This window comes from Protobothrops mucrosquamatus, unplaced genomic scaffold (genome assembly GCF_001527695.2).
Source record: "Protobothrops mucrosquamatus isolate PMUCROS unplaced genomic scaffold, P.Mucros_1.0 scaffold370, whole genome shotgun sequence".
NCBI classification, from domain to species: domain Eukaryota; kingdom Metazoa; phylum Chordata; class Lepidosauria; order Squamata; family Viperidae; genus Protobothrops; species Protobothrops mucrosquamatus.
In genome coordinates, this window is record NW_015386704.1 from 108,037 (window position 1) to 126,437 (window position 18,401).

Consider the following 18,401-nt stretch of genomic DNA (forward strand, 5'->3'; position numbering starts at 1 on the left):
ATTTATTTTTATTTTCTCACATAAGAGAACTGGAACACTCTCTGTACATATATATATACACAAAGCTCGTTTGCATCAGATCAAAAGCAAGGAACTTGTTGGGAATCGTATTGAATTTATATAGAGAAAAAGCAATGCAGAAAATCAGAAAGAGTGACTTTACAGTGTTGTCTTAAACCACAAGTGGATCATGACCAGCTTCTGAACAAAAGAAATAGAAAACAAAAAAGAAAATAAAACACAAACCAAAAAAACCTGGAAGCCAACAACTAAATGGCTTTCCCTTGGGATAATATGTCAGCATCAAGAACAACACACAAAAATGATTAACATGTAATACATCTAATGAAATTTTAGAGGGCTACATAAACTTGGGGAGGGGCTGCACTGGAATAATGTAAAAGATAAATGTCTGTCTCAAAGAGACATCAGCGAGATCTAATTCAATGAGAACGCATTACGGTAATCAGCATATGGCAAATTTATATTTCTGACAGCAGTGTATGCTCAGGTGATCACAGAGAATTCCTATCCAGACAACATCACCTCAAAGTCCCTTTGCATCTACTGAAACTCAACCCTCAATGGACGTTGGAAGTCCAGTGGAATTTGCACATTATCATAAATGAGGAATTTGTACTCCTAAATCTACAGCAATAAAGTGAGCCACAGGAGTGTTCTAGTTTTACACCCAAAAACAATTTATCAATGATTGGCCAAATTAAAAACTGAATGCCACTGAATTGTGGGCGAGAGAGATAAGAAATGGGGTATTTTTACTTGTGAACTTAAACCAGGCTATATCGTGGCAAAGGAGATTTTTATTCTATTTATTTATACACTGAGAGCTAAACTCTGCCACCATCAGTGCAGCCCTATAATAAATAACTCTATTATAAGTTGGATATAGAGGGAAAGCATTAAAGCATGACCCTGTAAGTACAGACATGTCTCCTGAATGGAAGAAACCGTCAATATTAAACTCAAGCAGCCAGGGATTTCCTTTTTTGTTGTTGTTAAAAACACTGCCATTGTGTCTTATGAAAGATGCTACGGTCTTTTTGTTTCAATTGTTTTCTGCCCCAGCTAACATGCATCAATACAGGCGGGGGAAAACATTTCTTCAATATGTCAAATAAGGTACTGAAATATGAAACAGGGATACATTTATGTGTGTTACATATGCACACACTTGTTGTTTATATATATACTGTATATATATAAACAAAAATAAAAAATAAGCTAGATATGAAGTTTGTTCTGGGATAGAGAGCGTACCAATGGTTGGAATAAAGGTTCTCTTGTTCCTTTTTTCCCAATCACCCTTTCTTTTCCAAGTGCATGGTACCAAAATACTCATTCTGTACGCAGAATTATATGGATCCCTGAATCTGTGAATACTGGTCCACTCATCTCACCAGTCCTCAGCGCAAAGGAGGCATCTTCGAAAGGTTTCTGCATTTGACCTGTCAGACAAAAAACAGTTTTCAAGTGAAAAGTGACAGCCATATCAAGAATATCTAGAATTAATTCTAAGCATGAACATCTAGAAGTAGCAAATGTTGCCCTCACTGGTTCCAGCTCAACAGAAAAAAAGCCAAAGGCAATCCTATAAAAGTAGACCTTGATTTACACCCACAATTGAATCTAAAATTTCCACTGCTAAGCAAGGCAGTTGTTAAATGAGTTTTGCTCCATTTTACACAGTTGTTAAGTGAATCACTGCAGCCGTTAAGTTAGTAACACCGTCGTTAAGTGAATCTGGCTTCCCCGTTGACTTTGCTTGTAGGAAGGTCAAAAAAGATGATCACGTGACCCCAGGATACGGCAACCATCATAAATACATGCCAGCCGCCAAGTATCCAAATTTTGACCATGTGAGTGTTGTAATGATTGTAAGTGTGAAAAACAGTGATACGTTACTTTTCTTAGTGTTGCTGTAACTTTGGTTACTAAACGAATAGTTGTAAGTCGAGGAGTACTTGTAGTAGCTATGAGCACACAAAAATCTGTAATGTAGGATTCCATATTCGTAGATCGGACCTCTATGCATTTATGACCAGAGTATAAGTATTTGACGACATATTAGATGATCTTACTGAAAAATATCACCCAAATATTAATTCTATTTCAGAGCTAGATAAATATATGCATTTTCCTTTCCAGTAGTGAGTACTTTTACAGTGATAAAATGTTAGTTTTATCTTTCTGCACATATTTTCTAATATTTGGAACATCTGGGATTAAAATAGCAGTCTGTCCCTTCTCTGATACATTCTCCATGGACACATTCCCTGGAGATTGCCCACCATTTCTAATGCAGAGGAGCAGAGAAAATACATCACAATCTACAAGCCCGGTCAAGCTCAAATGAGCTTGAACCAATGTTAATACCTAGAGTATGTGCATGTTTTGACTACAGAAACCTGAAAGACTCTTATCATATCTTATTTGCACTTTCTTGGCTGCCCAATCTACCCCCATGATTCGCAATCAGGATGGGTCGGCACGTGTAGAACCAAGCAGCAGGGTGGCATGTTTCACTTCAATATTACATAGGGGGGAGTTCCACTTTCCAATGCTTTCTCCCCATATCAGACAATCTACAAAAATAAACTACAACAGATAAAAGATTCTAGCCCAGGGATCTTCAAACTTGGCCCTTTTATGACTTGTGGACTTCAACTCCCAGAATTCCTCAGCCAGGCACATGTGCCTGGCTGAGGAATTCTGGGAGTTGAAGTCCACAAGTCATAAAAGGGCCAAGTTTGAAGACCCCCTGGGCTAGCCTAATCTTGCTGTGCTGTTTCTAATCTTTAGCAATAAAGAGGTGACTGTAGGGTCTCTTCAAAACTTACTGCCAAGTTGTAATTTTTAAAATGATAAAAGGAAATGAGCATGTTGCAAGGGGGAAAAAATCATATAAATTTAGTTTAATTAATTTTAATGACATTTACATTTTAATCCATTCCACCACATCTTTTACCTGATCCTGCCAGGTTTTAGAGAGTAGCCCTAGGAGATCACTCAAAGACCAAATGAAGCCTCCAGGTAGAACTTGCTAAATTCAAGCTAACAATACAGGGCAGGGAATGTCCTTGAGGGACAGGATGAAGAGCCACTATCAAGGCAACAGCCTGATAAAAAAAGGTCTGTTCAGAGCAAAATGTAGTGTGAATAAATATATCAAACCCTTTCCTAGTTCTCATGATATTAAAAGAAGAGAGGAAGCACATTCACACCTGCAAAGATTGATGTCAGCCCTTCAAGGTAGACCAGACTAGGAAACCAATATCATGTAAATCAATATTACTTTGTTATACATTACCGTAGAACAGGATTTTGCAAGTCCAAATATGCTTCCCCCCCTCCTTCCCTTTATCTTCCTGAGAACTAGGGACCAACTACTTAAGCTAACAGAGTAAGTATTCCTATATCCCAATCATAAAGTTGATCCTAAATGTTAAGCTACAATGACAACATTCCCTGCTGGATAGATAGACTGTATTTTTAAGCTTACCCTAAACTAGTTACCTTAACTAATGATTCAAGAGATTCAGGAGACGAAGTCTCTCAACCTCAGGTAATTTGAATTGGCCCCAGACTGAGTAACAAATGAGCGCAGGGCACGCTTATTACCAGTTGGTCCAAAAAATTAACAACTATCTTGAAAATGGCTTACATTCCTGGAACCAGCTATCCTTGTTTGATGAGGCCAGATCTGGTCCCCGACTTCCTTTCTCTCCCAACTGACTATAGCAGAACCATTCTGCAGAAGCAGGTCGTGACAGCCCAGGGAATGTGTTTTGAAAACTATAGGAAAAAACAACACCTGGGAGAAAGGCAGTTACTAAACTGCTGCGACCCATCAAAAAACTAATGGGATCAGCATCCAATTTACAGGGATTCAAAGGTTTGCCTTGCCCTAATCAAAATACTGACTCTTTTAACTGGTATTTACTTCCCTTCAAGACTTGAGTATCAGATCCAAGGACAGAAGAAAAGAAAAAGAAGGAATGTTCTTTGCATGCTGCATGCATTCCTGGTGACTTGTATGTCTGAGAGATTAGAAGAATTTATTACTTACTTGTGGCTTTCAATCCATCTGCAACTTTTTATAATTATGACTCTAAACCTCTTCCAGGACTAACCATAATGGCTTCAGTCTATTATTTCCCCCAAAGTTTTAGCTCATAAAATGAGTAGAAGGGGAAAGGAAAGGGAGAGATTTAAAGTTGCCATCTTGCTGGCAACAGAATTTTGTGTGTGTGTGTGGGGGGGGGAAATCACACAAGTAAAATATTTCTCTTTTGAACTGAGCTTGAAAATGAACAAGGTCCAAAAATGGGACGTCTTTTTTAACAAAGACATCAAAGCTTGTGCATATGGGTGCAAATGCATGCACACACGTGTCTGTTCAATGCTCTACATCAGGGGTGTCAAACTGCCAGCCTGCCAGCTGGATGTATTCATGGCGAAACCGCGCCCACCCCATTGCCGGCGATGGAAAAAAAGTCGAGATACATCGCGACACGTTGCGAGTTTGACACCCCTGCTCTACATGCTACCATTGCAATCTTAGTTGTGATCATTCTTGCACAACACCAGTATGAATGGTCTGACCACAACAATGTAATTCACTGCTATAAGATTTCTTTTTTGAAAAGAAAAAAATAGCAAGACTGGTTTAAAAATACAGGATGCCTTAAATTGAATCACCACCACAACAAAAAAGCAAGCGTAATTAAGCCATTCCAGTAAATTACTTAAATTGTTTCTCATTTCATAACTGAGTTTATAATTATTTGCAATTAAGTATTCAATTTTTTAAAATGCACATATTTCCAGAAGAAATGTGGATACTAATTAACAACTATAATAAGATATGCTACTTTGCCTTAAATAATTGGATTTCTCCAGGCAGCTGTGTAGGACATGATAATTTATAACCTTCAAATAAATGTTGATTTGGATTTCTTCTCAACCCAAAAGTTCTTAATTTCTGAATTGGGGGGAAAAAAAAACCCTCTCAGATCCCTCAGCCAGAATTTAATAAAACAGGAAAAGTCAATTGCTCTTGATTTTGTTTAAAAGACTAAATGAGAATGCTTATGTTTTTTTTTCCATTTCTAAACATATCCAGGATTCATAATTGAAGCAAATTGTGGTTAGTAATCCCATCAAATGAGTACAAGAAGATAGAAAGTGGTATCACAGAAGACCTGCTTGTGCTCCTAGTCCCATCTAGTGGACAACAAAATTCCAGCAGCAGCATTGCTACTGCAGCGTTGGACTTGTCTCATGGAAACTCTCTCCTTCAGTAAGTCACCCAAGACCACTGCTGAAGTGACAGTTTCCAAATGAGACCCAACTACCAGTCACTGGCAGCCTATGACGAATAGCTTTTTCATTACTTTGCAATCCAAAATGCCAATATTAGCAATCATCTTTTCTTCCGAGAAATATTTGACTCAGGAAGGAATTGCTGCCTTTGAACAATAAGGCAGAACTTGTGAAGATAAAGGGCAATTTAAAAAATAGTGTCTTCGTACAAACCAAGAACTTATTCCCAGGAAAAGAAAGTTTTTGACCAAAGTTAGCACCTTCATTTTTTTTCCCCTTCCAGTTACGCATAAATGCTAACTATGAGGGACAAGGCATATTATTTTAAGAAGGAACTAAGGTCTTAGATGATAAACAGTAGCTATGCTAATTATTTCACTTGTCTTGCAAATTCATGTTCTATATAGCGATATGAATTTACATACTTGTTTCTTTAAAATTTCTTTTTAAAAAAGAGTCTTATGAGAGTATTATTAAATATTTGTCTTTAAATTTATTCTGCCACTACTGATGGATCCTATTTGGAACCTTTATTTTGGGACCACTTGAAGACCCCATGTGTTCCAAATGCTTCTCATCATCCTTGGAATATATACAAATATATTATTAGAGGCTCATACAAATATATTATTAAGAGGCTCAAACCCTGCCACAAAATTGCTCGTAATACCAATAAGCCCTTCTTCAGATCCTCTGCAAGCCACCATAACCTCTACCATATCAAAATCCCATAACACGCTGAACTGTGTGGAATATTCACATGTGATGAGGGTTACCAAACGCTATACATGTATTGAGATGCTAATGCTTTTACAGAATTTATATGGAAAAAATGGATATGTTTTGGTGGATTGCTTAAAGCTTCGTCTATCAAGTCAGTCTCCTGAGTGGGACATATCTGCTTGTTTTAAAAATATAAGATGCTATGTTTTTTTTTTTACTGTAATATGACACACACAAACGTAACTGCTGATTTCTCTAATGTTATGTATTGAATGTTGCTATAAACCAAGGTCACCCAATGGAAAGCAGCAGCATCCAGCTCACACAGCCAGGGACTACCAAAACAATTTATTTGAATACTATTGGACACTAACTAATAGCCATGAGAGGATGGGAAGACAGGAGAAAAGTTAACCAGATGCTTTGGGCGTGAAAATCCAGATCCGGGTTTACTACACTATAACCACTTGGCTTTAATTGTACTTTCACTAACCATGAGTTCAAGAGTCTTTCTTTCTTAATTAACCAAGGTGGGACAGCTGACCCAGAGTCAGATGATATAAACAGCACAAAAGCACATGAAATACATAAATGCCTATATTCAAAATACAAAGCTTTTCTTTCTGGAAATACTGTTAAGGTCAATCAGTGTAATGATTTCAGATTTGTATTGGTCAAGGTATCCAGATACGTTGACCTTTATATATGAGAAAAAACAATTTCAGGCTCTGACAATTTGATGGATATTGGTTGGGGGATATTTCTAGCATCTGGTGCAGACTATGATTTAATCGTAATTAATTAAATTAATTAAACTCTAACACTAAATTATGCCATTATTTTCAAGTAGCTCATTTCGACATGATGATTGGGTTAAGTTGGTAGCAGATCTGGACAGAGCTTACTCTGCATGGAGAGATGCCAACTGCAGAGAGAAACTATAAGGCACATATTTTTCTCTCTGTAATTTCTGATCCACTAGAGCCAGGGACTCAGGCCAACTAAATTAGCAGATTACAATACAACTAGTATACTTTATTGTAGCTTCATCTATAATTAACATACAGTTAATTATTTTCATTACAAATTTTAAACAGTTTATATATTATCTGCATTGTGCTCATTAGCGTATGCTCTCCTAACAGCATATATGTTTGAATTCAGGTTCACGAAGTTGCACAAAAGAATGATCAGCCATTAAGGGGAACAATGCCTCATACCAGGTATTTTGTGAGCAAGCCCAATGCAAGTTCTCACAATTCAGAGTCCCAGCTCAAACAACCGCTTCCCCTTGTTCTACATGAAAACCTATATGGTTTGATTCTCAAGCTCTTCTAAAGAATTTTATTTTTGTAGCAAATATTCAAGATACAAACTTAATGAGTCTAATGATAAAGATGCCCTATCAAAGAATGAATTATTTCCTTTTAACAGCTCCTTGATTCTGCACTTGCCACTGCAGCCCACTCATTCAGAGTTCTCCTATTTATTTCTACTGGAAGGTATTCGTAGGCCATGTATCATCCTATACTACCTTGCCTACAAACTGGTGACATCATGTTCTATACTCAGCTTCTTGAAATTTCCAGTTTCAAAGAAAAGGAGATTTCTAGCTTTTAAAACAAGAATCATACAAGCAGCAGCTATTGAAATTCAGAAGTTTACGGCCAGATCAAGTCTGGCAAAATGGGAGGACTTCAGCACATGAGATACAGTTTTATTCCTTCTCAAATGAAGAAAACAGGCAGAATAGATGATACAAAACTAATATCTGTTAGTACAATGAATTAGCAGCAGTTTAGTAGTAGAATTCCAGTGATCTTGGTAAACAAGTCGACATCTCAATATATGAATCTGCTTCGTATGTATCTCTATTCTAGAACTTTCCAGATCACAGGCACGGAAAGGCCCTTCCCAACACCTGCTAGCAGCAACTCTCGTTCGCTGTCACTGAGCTTCAGCATCTAATTTTCAAACAAAACGAAATACTATCTCATGAAAGCCAGGAGAGACAAAGCAACAGAAACATTGCTAAGCCTTTTCTATTGGCACCGTATATTTTTAAAACAAGCAGATATATCCCATGATTAGGAGACTGATTGATAGATGAAATCTTTTACTGTTTTTCTATAAAACAAAATTTCAAGCCTAAAGGATATCTGATTTCAAGATTTTTAAGACAATGGCCCAGAAATGGATGCAATTTCCTCCATAGTGTTTCAAGGTGCATTATGCTATGCCCAAGGCTAGGAAAACTAACCTAATGTGAAGGAAACCGCCTTCACGTGGTAAATTGCTTAACAGGAAAGTATCTATTAATATAAATATATAGCAGGAACTGGAGGGAGATAATGATTCGGCTGGGCTGACAGAGCAGGCAGAAAGGTTTATCACAGGGGTCTTCAAACTTGGCCCTTTTATGACTTGTGGACTTCAACTCCCAGAATTCCTCAGCCAGCGCGCCTGGTTGAGGAATTCTGGGAGTTGAAGTCCACAAGTCATAAAAGGGCCAAGTTTGAAGACCCCTGGTTTATCATATGCAATGATGCATGCAAGCAATGCAAACATACATGCAAACAATGCAGCATCCTCACCTATTATGGCTCAGAATACTTTTTATTAAATGCTGCAATTATTTTGACCCAAAGCAGAACCCAAGATGCATGATAGACTCCATTTCTCAAAGATCCTTTTCTTTCAATTTGAACAAGGCACGTAACATATTCAGTAACATCGACCTACTCACCTCTTCCAAAAGTACCCAGGTCTCCCCCTGCCTTGGCTGAGCTGCAGTCACTGAACTGGGATGCTAAGGATTCAAAATCTTCCTCCCCAGATTTAATCTTCTGGATGTAGCCTGCGGAGAACAGGGAGTAAAAAGAGTTGAGAATCAGAGGTCTGCTATGGAAAGAGAATATTTCTAATTACACAGTTAGCTAGGATTACTTAGATGTTACTGTTAATCCTACGTCTAGATAACCACAGGGTTTTCTTTTCATTTTTTAAGAAGGCAAGATCCACAAAACTGTATTATCTTTTTTTTACAAAACCAGTATTTCCATATAGGAAGCTCTGTAACATAAAACACAGACCTAACATTGCTTATTTTCTAGAATACTTGTTTTTTTTTGTGTATGGGAACTCAAAAGGTTGGGGGGGGAAGGGGAACCATTATCTTATATTTGAAGTGGCTGAATCTGGAGAAGTTTCACTGTGGATGCCAACTTCCCTTCTAAACCACTCTCTTTCTGTTGCTATACTGTACATATACTATCCTAAACTGCCTGCAAGGCATTTATTCCTAAAATACCCTATCCAAACCCACTTCTTCTTATATTGTTGTTGTTTTGCTAAAAACAAGCCCTCTGTAGTGCAATTCAATCTTCTCCTATTTCATCTTATCCTATCTGGTTTGGTTTTTGCAGGACAACTGTATTTTTTTTTAAATAAAAAAGCTGAAAAGCACCATGTGTAAAAGTTACCCATGTATGTCTAATTACTTTCCAGTAGTTTTCTATAAGCAGGAATTATCTACTTGTAGCAAATAGCACTACCATTTACTGGGCAATGGAAGACAGCCGAAATAAGTGAGCCCCCATTCACTAATTTTAGTGAGAAGTTATAATCAAGAGGAGCTCTGTTGGGCATTCGCTCTTCCCAAATACAATCACTGTTAAACAATGTGAAAGTGAATACAGATTTTACTGCCCCTCAACCCCCATCTTCAGTGCTTCACTTTTACCTGTTTGGGGGACTGAACAGGGAGTCTTCTATAATTAAGTTGGCTTTTGGTGCAATTTAAAACCTGGAAAATCTTACTTACATAATGATAAATTGAGGGGGAGGGAATCTACCTGTTGTTTTGTTACAGCTAATTAGGTTTTATAAATATTAAATCTAAGTTCTTGCAGTTATGTTTTAAACTGTTCTCAACTTACCTTTATAGCAATGTAATTTGCTTTGAATTCATGAGAACGTTTTCTTTGATCATTCCCTTGCCTCACTCCCTGATGAACACACTTGTGTCTACTGGCGTCTTGCCTCCCATATAAATAAAAGCAATTTGCTTTGCAGTTTAAGAGACATCTTTTCAAAAACCATAATTGCAAAGCAGCAATTATTCATTCTTCGGGTTTCTGGCCTCTGTATTTGCCGTACAGTATGTTCCTTTGATTATTTAAAAATTGCTTATATTTCCATACGGCCATTACATTACTTGTAAAACATGTGTAAATGTGTTCCATATTTGTATTCCGTTCAAAGTGCTTAAGAATGTTTTATAATTTTATCTCCATGCTAAGTTTGCAGACTTAGTTAGGCTGTTGAGTCTGTAAGCAACCAAAGGGTACTCAATGAGTCTTGAGGCTGCACTGGGATTTGAATCTAGATCAGGGGTGTCAAACTCAATTTCATTGAGGGCTGCATCAGCATTGCGGTTGCCCTCAGGGGGCTGGGTGGGTGCGGCCTACTGGGTGGGCGTGGATGGAGTGGGTGTGGCCTACTGGGTGGGTGTGGCCAGCTCTACACCGTTCGCGTCAAGGGTGCTTGTGGGGGCCTGGGCAGGAGTGGGACAGATCTGAGGGTCTCTGGCAGAAAGGAGTGGGACCAGGGCAAGTGCCAAGGCATGGTCCACTGGAGGAGCCTCACTGTGCCTCTCAGGCCATGCAGGGGGGGGGGGGCTTATGGAGCTAAGACTGAATGCGTTTCAGCATAGATGGCCACCACAAAATTGTACATTGGCTCCCGGCTGGCCTGGGCCAGGGCCAAGGCAGTGGGGGCCATTCCCTCACTGTTTCCAGGATGGCTTCGAGGGCCACATGAAACCGCTTCGCGGGCCGCATCCGGCCCCCGGGCCTTGTGTTTGACATGTCTGATCTAGATCTTCCAAATCCAAGTCTAATATGTAAGCCATTTCAGTTGTTATATTCTGATACATTCTGTTTCCCCAGTAGTCACTAACAGCATTTCTAATAACACCCAGATCCCAATGAGGAAATGTGAAATCTCTCTTTACTACTGTTATTATCAGGACAACGATGGTTGGCTGAAATTAATAACAGAATATATGTGGAGACTCAAGAGAGTCTGAACAGAAATGCCTATACTTACTTTGTATGCATCACAGTTAAGGAACAGAATCAATGCTCAGCTCAACTCTACAACTATTTGCACATGCTGCTATTCTTTGATATATTATGGGTTACACTTACTGGAAACTGGGCAATTCTCCTTCTGTCCTTCAGAAGTATTGAGAATACAACTTTCAGAATTCACAGCCTGTATGACTTAATGTTGTCCGCGTACACCTGGAGAAGCTGCTCTAATCCTATCTATTTATAACAACAAAAACCTGCCCAGTCAGGAGGAACTGTATGATAGAGGGTCCAATACCTCTTTAATGGCACTGCTTAAGCATTATTGTGTTACTTGCAAGACAATTGAGCAGATGTTACTTACAGAAGTACACTGAACAAATTTATGGATCTATATTGAAAACCAAGATCAAAATGAACTATTTTCTACAAAGACTAGCTAAGCATTCAAGCAGGATTTGCAACTTGAGCATTCCAGAAATACATTTCTGATTTCTCTCCTGCAGTGAGACGTGTTTATGCAGAGTAACAGCACCTGCCTAGAAAGCAAATGACACTTTGGCATTTGTCCAAGAACTGTTGTTTTGGAAGGGATGGGGGGGTAGTTGGTAACTATCAATTCACCTAAATAAAATGAGCAACTTAGAGCCCTCTACTGCAGAAAATGAGATCTAATTCTGAAGAATCAGATTTTGTATTCTTGCATGCACTCTATTTTCCTACGAGTATTTATATAAATACAAATCACCTATTTACTGATCCAACAGGTACACCAAATCCCATGTATGGCCACTGTCCCATGCTGGTCTCTGGACAATCTGGGGTAGATAAATTGTCCCTAAACTCGTGAGTCCAACAGAAGTAATGCATAATAAAACTGTAGAATTCATTGCTATCAGATGTGACAGCCATAAATTTACTTTGACAGAGATTATCAGGAAACACTTGAGAACATAATAGCAAACTATTTCTCTCTCTATATATATATATATGTATGTATGTATGTATGTATGTATGTATGTATGTATGTATGTATATACACATACATACATATATAAAGCTCAAGTTTAAGGAAATTTTATCTGTAATGGGAGGCTGAACATATCACATTCAAGAGGATGATGATCAAGTTTTGACAACTATTTTATCTCCCTTTAAACCATCGTACCACAAATACCAATTACTAGGGAGCAACAGTGGTTAAACTATTGTCTCCTCTTATATTCTTGACATCTTGAATGGCTCTGATTGATCATACATGGGCTCTCAGCCTCATCTATATGAACTGAAGGATACTGCAACCCCGCCAGATTAGGCAACCAGCCCAACCATATTCATGAGAAGGATCAGTTCCCTTTACATCCTGTTTCTTAGCATCTAAGTTGTAAGATCTTGAGAACCAGCAGAAACCTCCACTGGAAGGACAGAAACAAAAAGCGTCCCTGGAAAAAATCTTTTCTGGGAGGTCACTTTCCTGCTGTCTTGATCTCTGAGTAACTTGGCCAAAGCTCATCCATTAGAGAGATTACTTCCTCTCTCTTTGTCCCAGGCTATAGAGAACATAGAAGACTCCTTTGCTTGTGATAAGCGTCATTAATTTCTCTGCTAGAGGTTTCAGCAGGGCTAATTTAGTAATATTCTAAGAGCATCGATATCCATTTCTGAAATAACAGAACTACTGAGATGCCAAGAACATGGTCTTCAACACCTTATTTCCTGCTGCATGCAGGTTTTGGGATGCCATGGGCTTCTGCCAGGATCCAAATTGAACTTCTCTAACATTAAACTATCTACAGGCTATATAACTCAAGGAAAGGGGAAATAAATAATTTGGGGAAGGGGGAAAATGAGACAAATTCATATTTCAGTACTAAACCATTTAATTTCATTTCTTTCCCTCTAACACAGACATGTCAAACACAAGGCCCGGGGGCCGGATGCCGCCCGCGAAGTGGTTTCGTGTGGCCCACAGCGCCATCCTGGAAAAAGTAAGGGAACGGCCCCCGCTGCCTTGGCCCTGGCCCAAGCTGGCCAGGAGCCAATGTACAATTTTGTGGTGGCCATCTATGCTGAAATGCAGTCAGTCTTATCTCCACAAGGCCGTCTGGAAACAGCGAGGAACCAACCCCTGCCGCGTCGGCCCTGCCCCCTGGGTGCATGCTGGGGAGGTGACACCTCCCCAGTTGCGTTTCTTGCCTGTTTTTCTCCCTCCCTCATCTCAAATATTTTCCCACCACTCTGTACTTAGGATAGAAGGAAAGAAGGAGAGGGAGGGTCTGAGGGAAGTCCTACCTTAGTCCTGCCCTGCTGCCCTTTCATCATCCCCTTGCCCCCTCCTCCTGGCCTATCCTGGGGGTCTCCCATCCTATTGCTAAGGAAGCTTTGGATACAAAGCCGGATTTCCTCCCATGGAGAGAGAATGGGCCTCCCTCTGACTTTGCCCTTGTACCCATTATGAGCAACCTGGCTAAGGAGAGCAAGCACAGCAGCATCAGCCTTGAGGAGGAGGAGGTAAGTGCAGCTGGGCGCCCCCTTGGAGAAGTGGGGCTGGGTTTGGTGCCGCGGGTGCTCGAGGGCCAGGCTGGGCGTTTGACCTCTCCTGCCCAGGGCTCCGAGCAGCCCGCACCACCATCCAGCCGCCCCCCACATGGCCTGAGAGGAACAGTGAGGCTCCTCCAATGGACCATGCCTTGGCACTTGACCTGGTCCCACCCCCTTCTGCCAGAGACCCTCAGATCTGTCCCACTCCTGCCCAGGCCCCCACAGGCACCCTTGATGCGAACGATGTAGTGCTGGCCACACCCACCCAGTAGGCCACACCCATTCCATCCACGCCCACCTAGTAGGTCGCACCCACCCTGGCCACACCCACCTGCCCCGAGGGCAACCGCAATGCTGATGCAGCCCTCAATGAAATTGAGTTTGACACCCCTGCTCTAACAAGAAACAACAAAAATCAAACCTGATGCAGTAGAAAACAAAAGGTGGCAATATTTGCAAATTCAGGCCTGCTGTCTTTCAAATGTTCTAGCTCTATAGAAAAGCTTTCAGACTTAATCTAGCTGCCTTATGAAAATCCTTCATGATGTACATACAGTAGCTTTGCTTCTAAACACTTTGTACCTGTTTGACAAAGCTGGCAATATAAATGGCTCAATGCAAGCAGCAAAATATCTATTAAATCAGGGGTCCCCAACCTCCGATCCATGGACCGGTACCAGGCCGTGGCATGCCAGCAACCGGTCCGCACAAACAAGCAAAGCCCCATCTGCGGGATGCAGGCAGCACATAAAACTATACACTCTCTGGTCCGTGGAAAAACTTTTCTCCACAGAACTGGTCCCTGGTGCCCAAAAGGTTGGGGACCTCTGTGTTAAACAATACAGACAGTCCTCAACTTACTACTATAATTGGGGCCAGAATCCTTTATGTGATTGTGATGTTCATTAAATGAAGCACGGGTGTGCCTCAGACGGCTGGGGAGGTTCTGGATGCCTTGGACTGCTCCCCACCAGACACTGAAGGCCTCAGCCACTACAGGGCCCACCATCTTGTGCAAAACTGCCGCAGGCTGAGAGGTCTCAGCTGGCTACAGAGCCCAACAGTGCTTATCCAGCCGATGCAAAGTGCAGCTTTCCTACAGAGGCCAGTTGGTGCAATTCTGCAAGTAGGTACCATTCTCTCGAGGCTTCTCAGGTGTGCTGGGGTGGAGAGCATGTCTGCTTCTGCACTCAGAGAAGGAGCTCAGCTTTGCTTTGTGCACAAAAGGGAACTCCTCTGGTGGGTGCAGAAAAGCAGCTTAAATCATGAAAACTTAAAGCTTTATTTATATAATAATATAATAATAAAGTTGGAAGGGACCTTGGAGGTCATCGAGTCCAACCCCCTGCTCAGGCAGGAAACCCCATACCATTTCAGACAAATGGCTGTCCAGTCTCTTCTTAAAAACTTCCAGTGTTGGAGCATTCACCGCTTCTGGAGGCAGGTTGTTCCACTGGTTAATTGTTCTCACTGTTAGGCAGTTTCTCCTTAGTTCTAGGTTGCTTCTCTTCTTGATTAGTTTCCATCCGTTGCTTTCTGTACCGCACAGAAAGACGTGAGCTCTCCCCTGTACAAGGAAGGGAACTCCTCTGGTGGGGTGTAGAAACGAAGCTTAGGTCTTCACGATTTAAGCTTCATTTTTGCACTCTATGGAAGAATGCCACTCCTTCAATCAGCCCCTAGAGACAACAGGGAATCGTCTTGGCAGGAGGCAGCACCTTGCAACCTTCCTTGCTCGTTTCCCCACTGACTTTCTGGGGCAGCCGGCAGAAAAGATCACATGATCACAGGGCCCTTGGGAACTGGTCGTAAGTGTGAACAGGTTTCCAAGCACCTGAAATGTGGTCAGGTGACTTTAGCAGGGTGGCAGTGCAATGTTTTATGATGGCTAGAAGTGCTTTAGGGGTCATAACGCACCCTTTCCGAGGCAACTGTAACTACAAACAGTTGTTAAAACAGCTGGTCATAAGTTGAGAACTGCCTGTAAGCACAGGACCACGGCTTACATCAAATCATGAGATCAAATTACTCTAGCTGTCAGTGTCTTCAACATCTCCTCAAAAGAGATATTTCAGAAGCTCAAAACTGTAATTCATATTGTTTCTATACCAATCAGATAACGGGTGAATGTTTTCCAACAGGTTGTGCCCAGTGGTAAATACCAACAGGGTTCTTTCGCAGGTTTTAAATCAGCTGCTCACACATATCTAAATTGTGTAATTGTTAACTGTGAGTAACCCCAAACAGTCCTCCCAAATCTAGCAAAACAGATCTAACAAGTGAACTCATAAATGAATCCGAACAATCACTTTAAACTAGTTAACACATTCACAAAGCTTCTGTCAATTCCCTTACCTCACAATGGTATTTAACGAACACACAAGTAATAGCAGAGTTAAAATCTACTAAACAAATACATGAAAGGCAATGACGATACACCTGTCAAACTGATGGCTCCCAAAGGATCTATTTAACAATTCTGAGCTATAATTATGTTCATCAGAGATGATACCTCTCTTCACTGAAATTCAATGAAGCTCAGCTGTTTGATTGCAAATGAGGTGGGCATTGATGCAATACATTTTGAGATATTTTTTTTATTTTACTTGCTCATTTTAGAAGGTAATAACACTATCAACAGTATCAATCTTTCTTTATCAAGTCAAAGTACATGTCAGTTTTAAATAACTATATGCAAAGTCCTATGACCTTTGCAGCAAATGGCATATTTCAAGGGCAGATGGAGGTTCTGGCAGAAAATGGATTTCCTTACCTCCTGACCATAGTGTTTCATATTTTGGAGAATTATAAAAAAGATAATAAAAGTGACAAATGCACACATTCCTAACTGGTTTTATCAATTCTGCAGCAGAAAAAGTTGGATGAAACAACCTTTAATCACACCTTTCCTTCTGTCCTTAAGTGACACAGAAGATAGTTCTAATACAAAAATTATCAGATGGGACTCTTGTCTCAGGGGCTATCAACTGATACTTTAATACATTTTAAACAACACTTGAATGTAAGAATTACATCTGGATCTCATATAAAACAAGATTAAAATGTCTCTCTCTATAACCTTATCAGTTGATGGAGGCCATTTATTATGGCTGCAGCAACAACTTTTCATTTACTTGATATTCTATCTGAAAAAGATAATGTGCAGAAAAAAATTGGTCTCAGAATTTCTATTTGAAAATGTAGTTCTGGGACTTTGGTTTGCAGAGAAAGGACTTTGTATCTCCTGCACTAGTGATCTCAAGTTACCGGGATATTTTCAAGATATTTCAAGAAAATATTGACAAAAATGTCTACCCTGTACTGTTTTTATACTCATAAAATTCAAGAAAATCCAAATTTTATAGCAACTTTACACCAAAGTCAAAGTGCTTCAGTTTCAGGATGCTACAATGAGTCCAGGCATGGATTAAAAAAGATTCCTAACTTCTAGTTATACTCCATCACAATGTATCTGAGGCACATCATGTCTAGGAAGATTGTACTAGCCCAGGGGTAGGCAACCTTGGCTCTTTTATGACTCCTGGACTTCAACTCCCAGAATTCCTGAACCAGCCATGCTGGCTCAGGAATTCTGGGAGTTGAAGTCCACGAATCATAAAAGAGCCAAGGTTGCCTACCCCTGTACTAGCCAGTTATTATCATTCACCTGAACAAAAACTTTTAAGCACAGCCATATTACAGCATAGATGACAAATACTCTTTGTCTTTCTCAAGTCTCACCAATACTGTATGTATCAAAATTAACCCAATGCTAGAGAGAGAGGAGAGAATTCAGAAAGCATTTCTGGTACCCCTTCTTTTGGTACATCCCCACATTTTTCCAGGCAATAGTTATCTGACTTCCGTGGGAAAAAGTAAATGGAGTGAAAGTGGTTTGTTAGCTGGCATTTTCATGGTAAAAATGATCCAAAATAAAGAGTGGACAAATGGCTCTTCAGATGCCATTTCCATGTAGTAAAACATGAAGGAATAGGTCCTTTTGTGACAGAAGAACATAAAAAGAAACCATATTCCCCCATTAGTCTTATACAGAGTTAGGAAGATGAGTTAATGGAGATATGCTAAAGCATTTTTTAAGTCCAGGACATCCCGATAACATTCAGAAATGGCTCAGGTAAACATCTCCCTACTTCACTGAACTACTGTTAAGAAGAGGGAGAAGGGACAACACAATCAGACTGCATGTTTCTGTAATTATAGCTAATCTGTAGGCAGCCCCAAGTCACTTGTTTGTGAGATGTGCAGCTATATTAATTGGCTATATAAATATATAAGCAAATACACGTCCATCCATTTGTCCTTATGGCCAAGTGTTGTCCACACTGATTAGCATGTATTTCTAAGATTTTACAGAAGACTTACCTCTACCTATCTATATACAAATGTATACTTTTCTACAGAACTAGGAATTTCTTGCTCTATACTCATTTGCACTGTACAGAATCAATTTTCTTTGGCATACATGAACTAGTAGAAGGAATACCAAAACCTCCCCTCTGCTTAACTCTGGCAAACTGGGCAATCCAGTTCTCACAGGCAAGTGGAAAGAAAAAATTAGAAGCTATTATTACTATTATCTCTTTCCCCTCCTCCTCCTCCTCAAGCCAGTTTGGCCTAGTGGTTAAGGTACCAGGCTATGTCCGACTACCCGGGGCTCCGCAGGAAAGGATTCTGAAAGAA

General features: G+C 40.1%; 1 protein-coding gene across 2 annotated transcripts in view; it reads right to left on the minus strand.

Annotated features, from left to right (window-relative positions):
- Positions 1-1,129: 1,129 nt before the first annotated feature.
- PIN1 (peptidylprolyl cis/trans isomerase, NIMA-interacting 1) overlaps positions 1,130-18,401 on the minus strand; it is a 37,093-nt gene continuing 19,821 nt past the window's right edge. For both annotated transcript variants that reach the window (XM_015815709.1, XM_015815710.1), the window contains exons 3-4: positions 8,813-8,923; positions 1,130-1,466 (exon numbers count right to left, since the gene is read on the minus strand). In XM_015815709.1, coding sequence (XP_015671195.1) covers positions 1,357-1,466; positions 8,813-8,923 — 221 coding nt within the window. In that variant the 3' untranslated portion in view covers positions 1,130-1,356. The remainder of the gene's footprint in view (positions 1,467-8,812; positions 8,924-18,401) is intronic.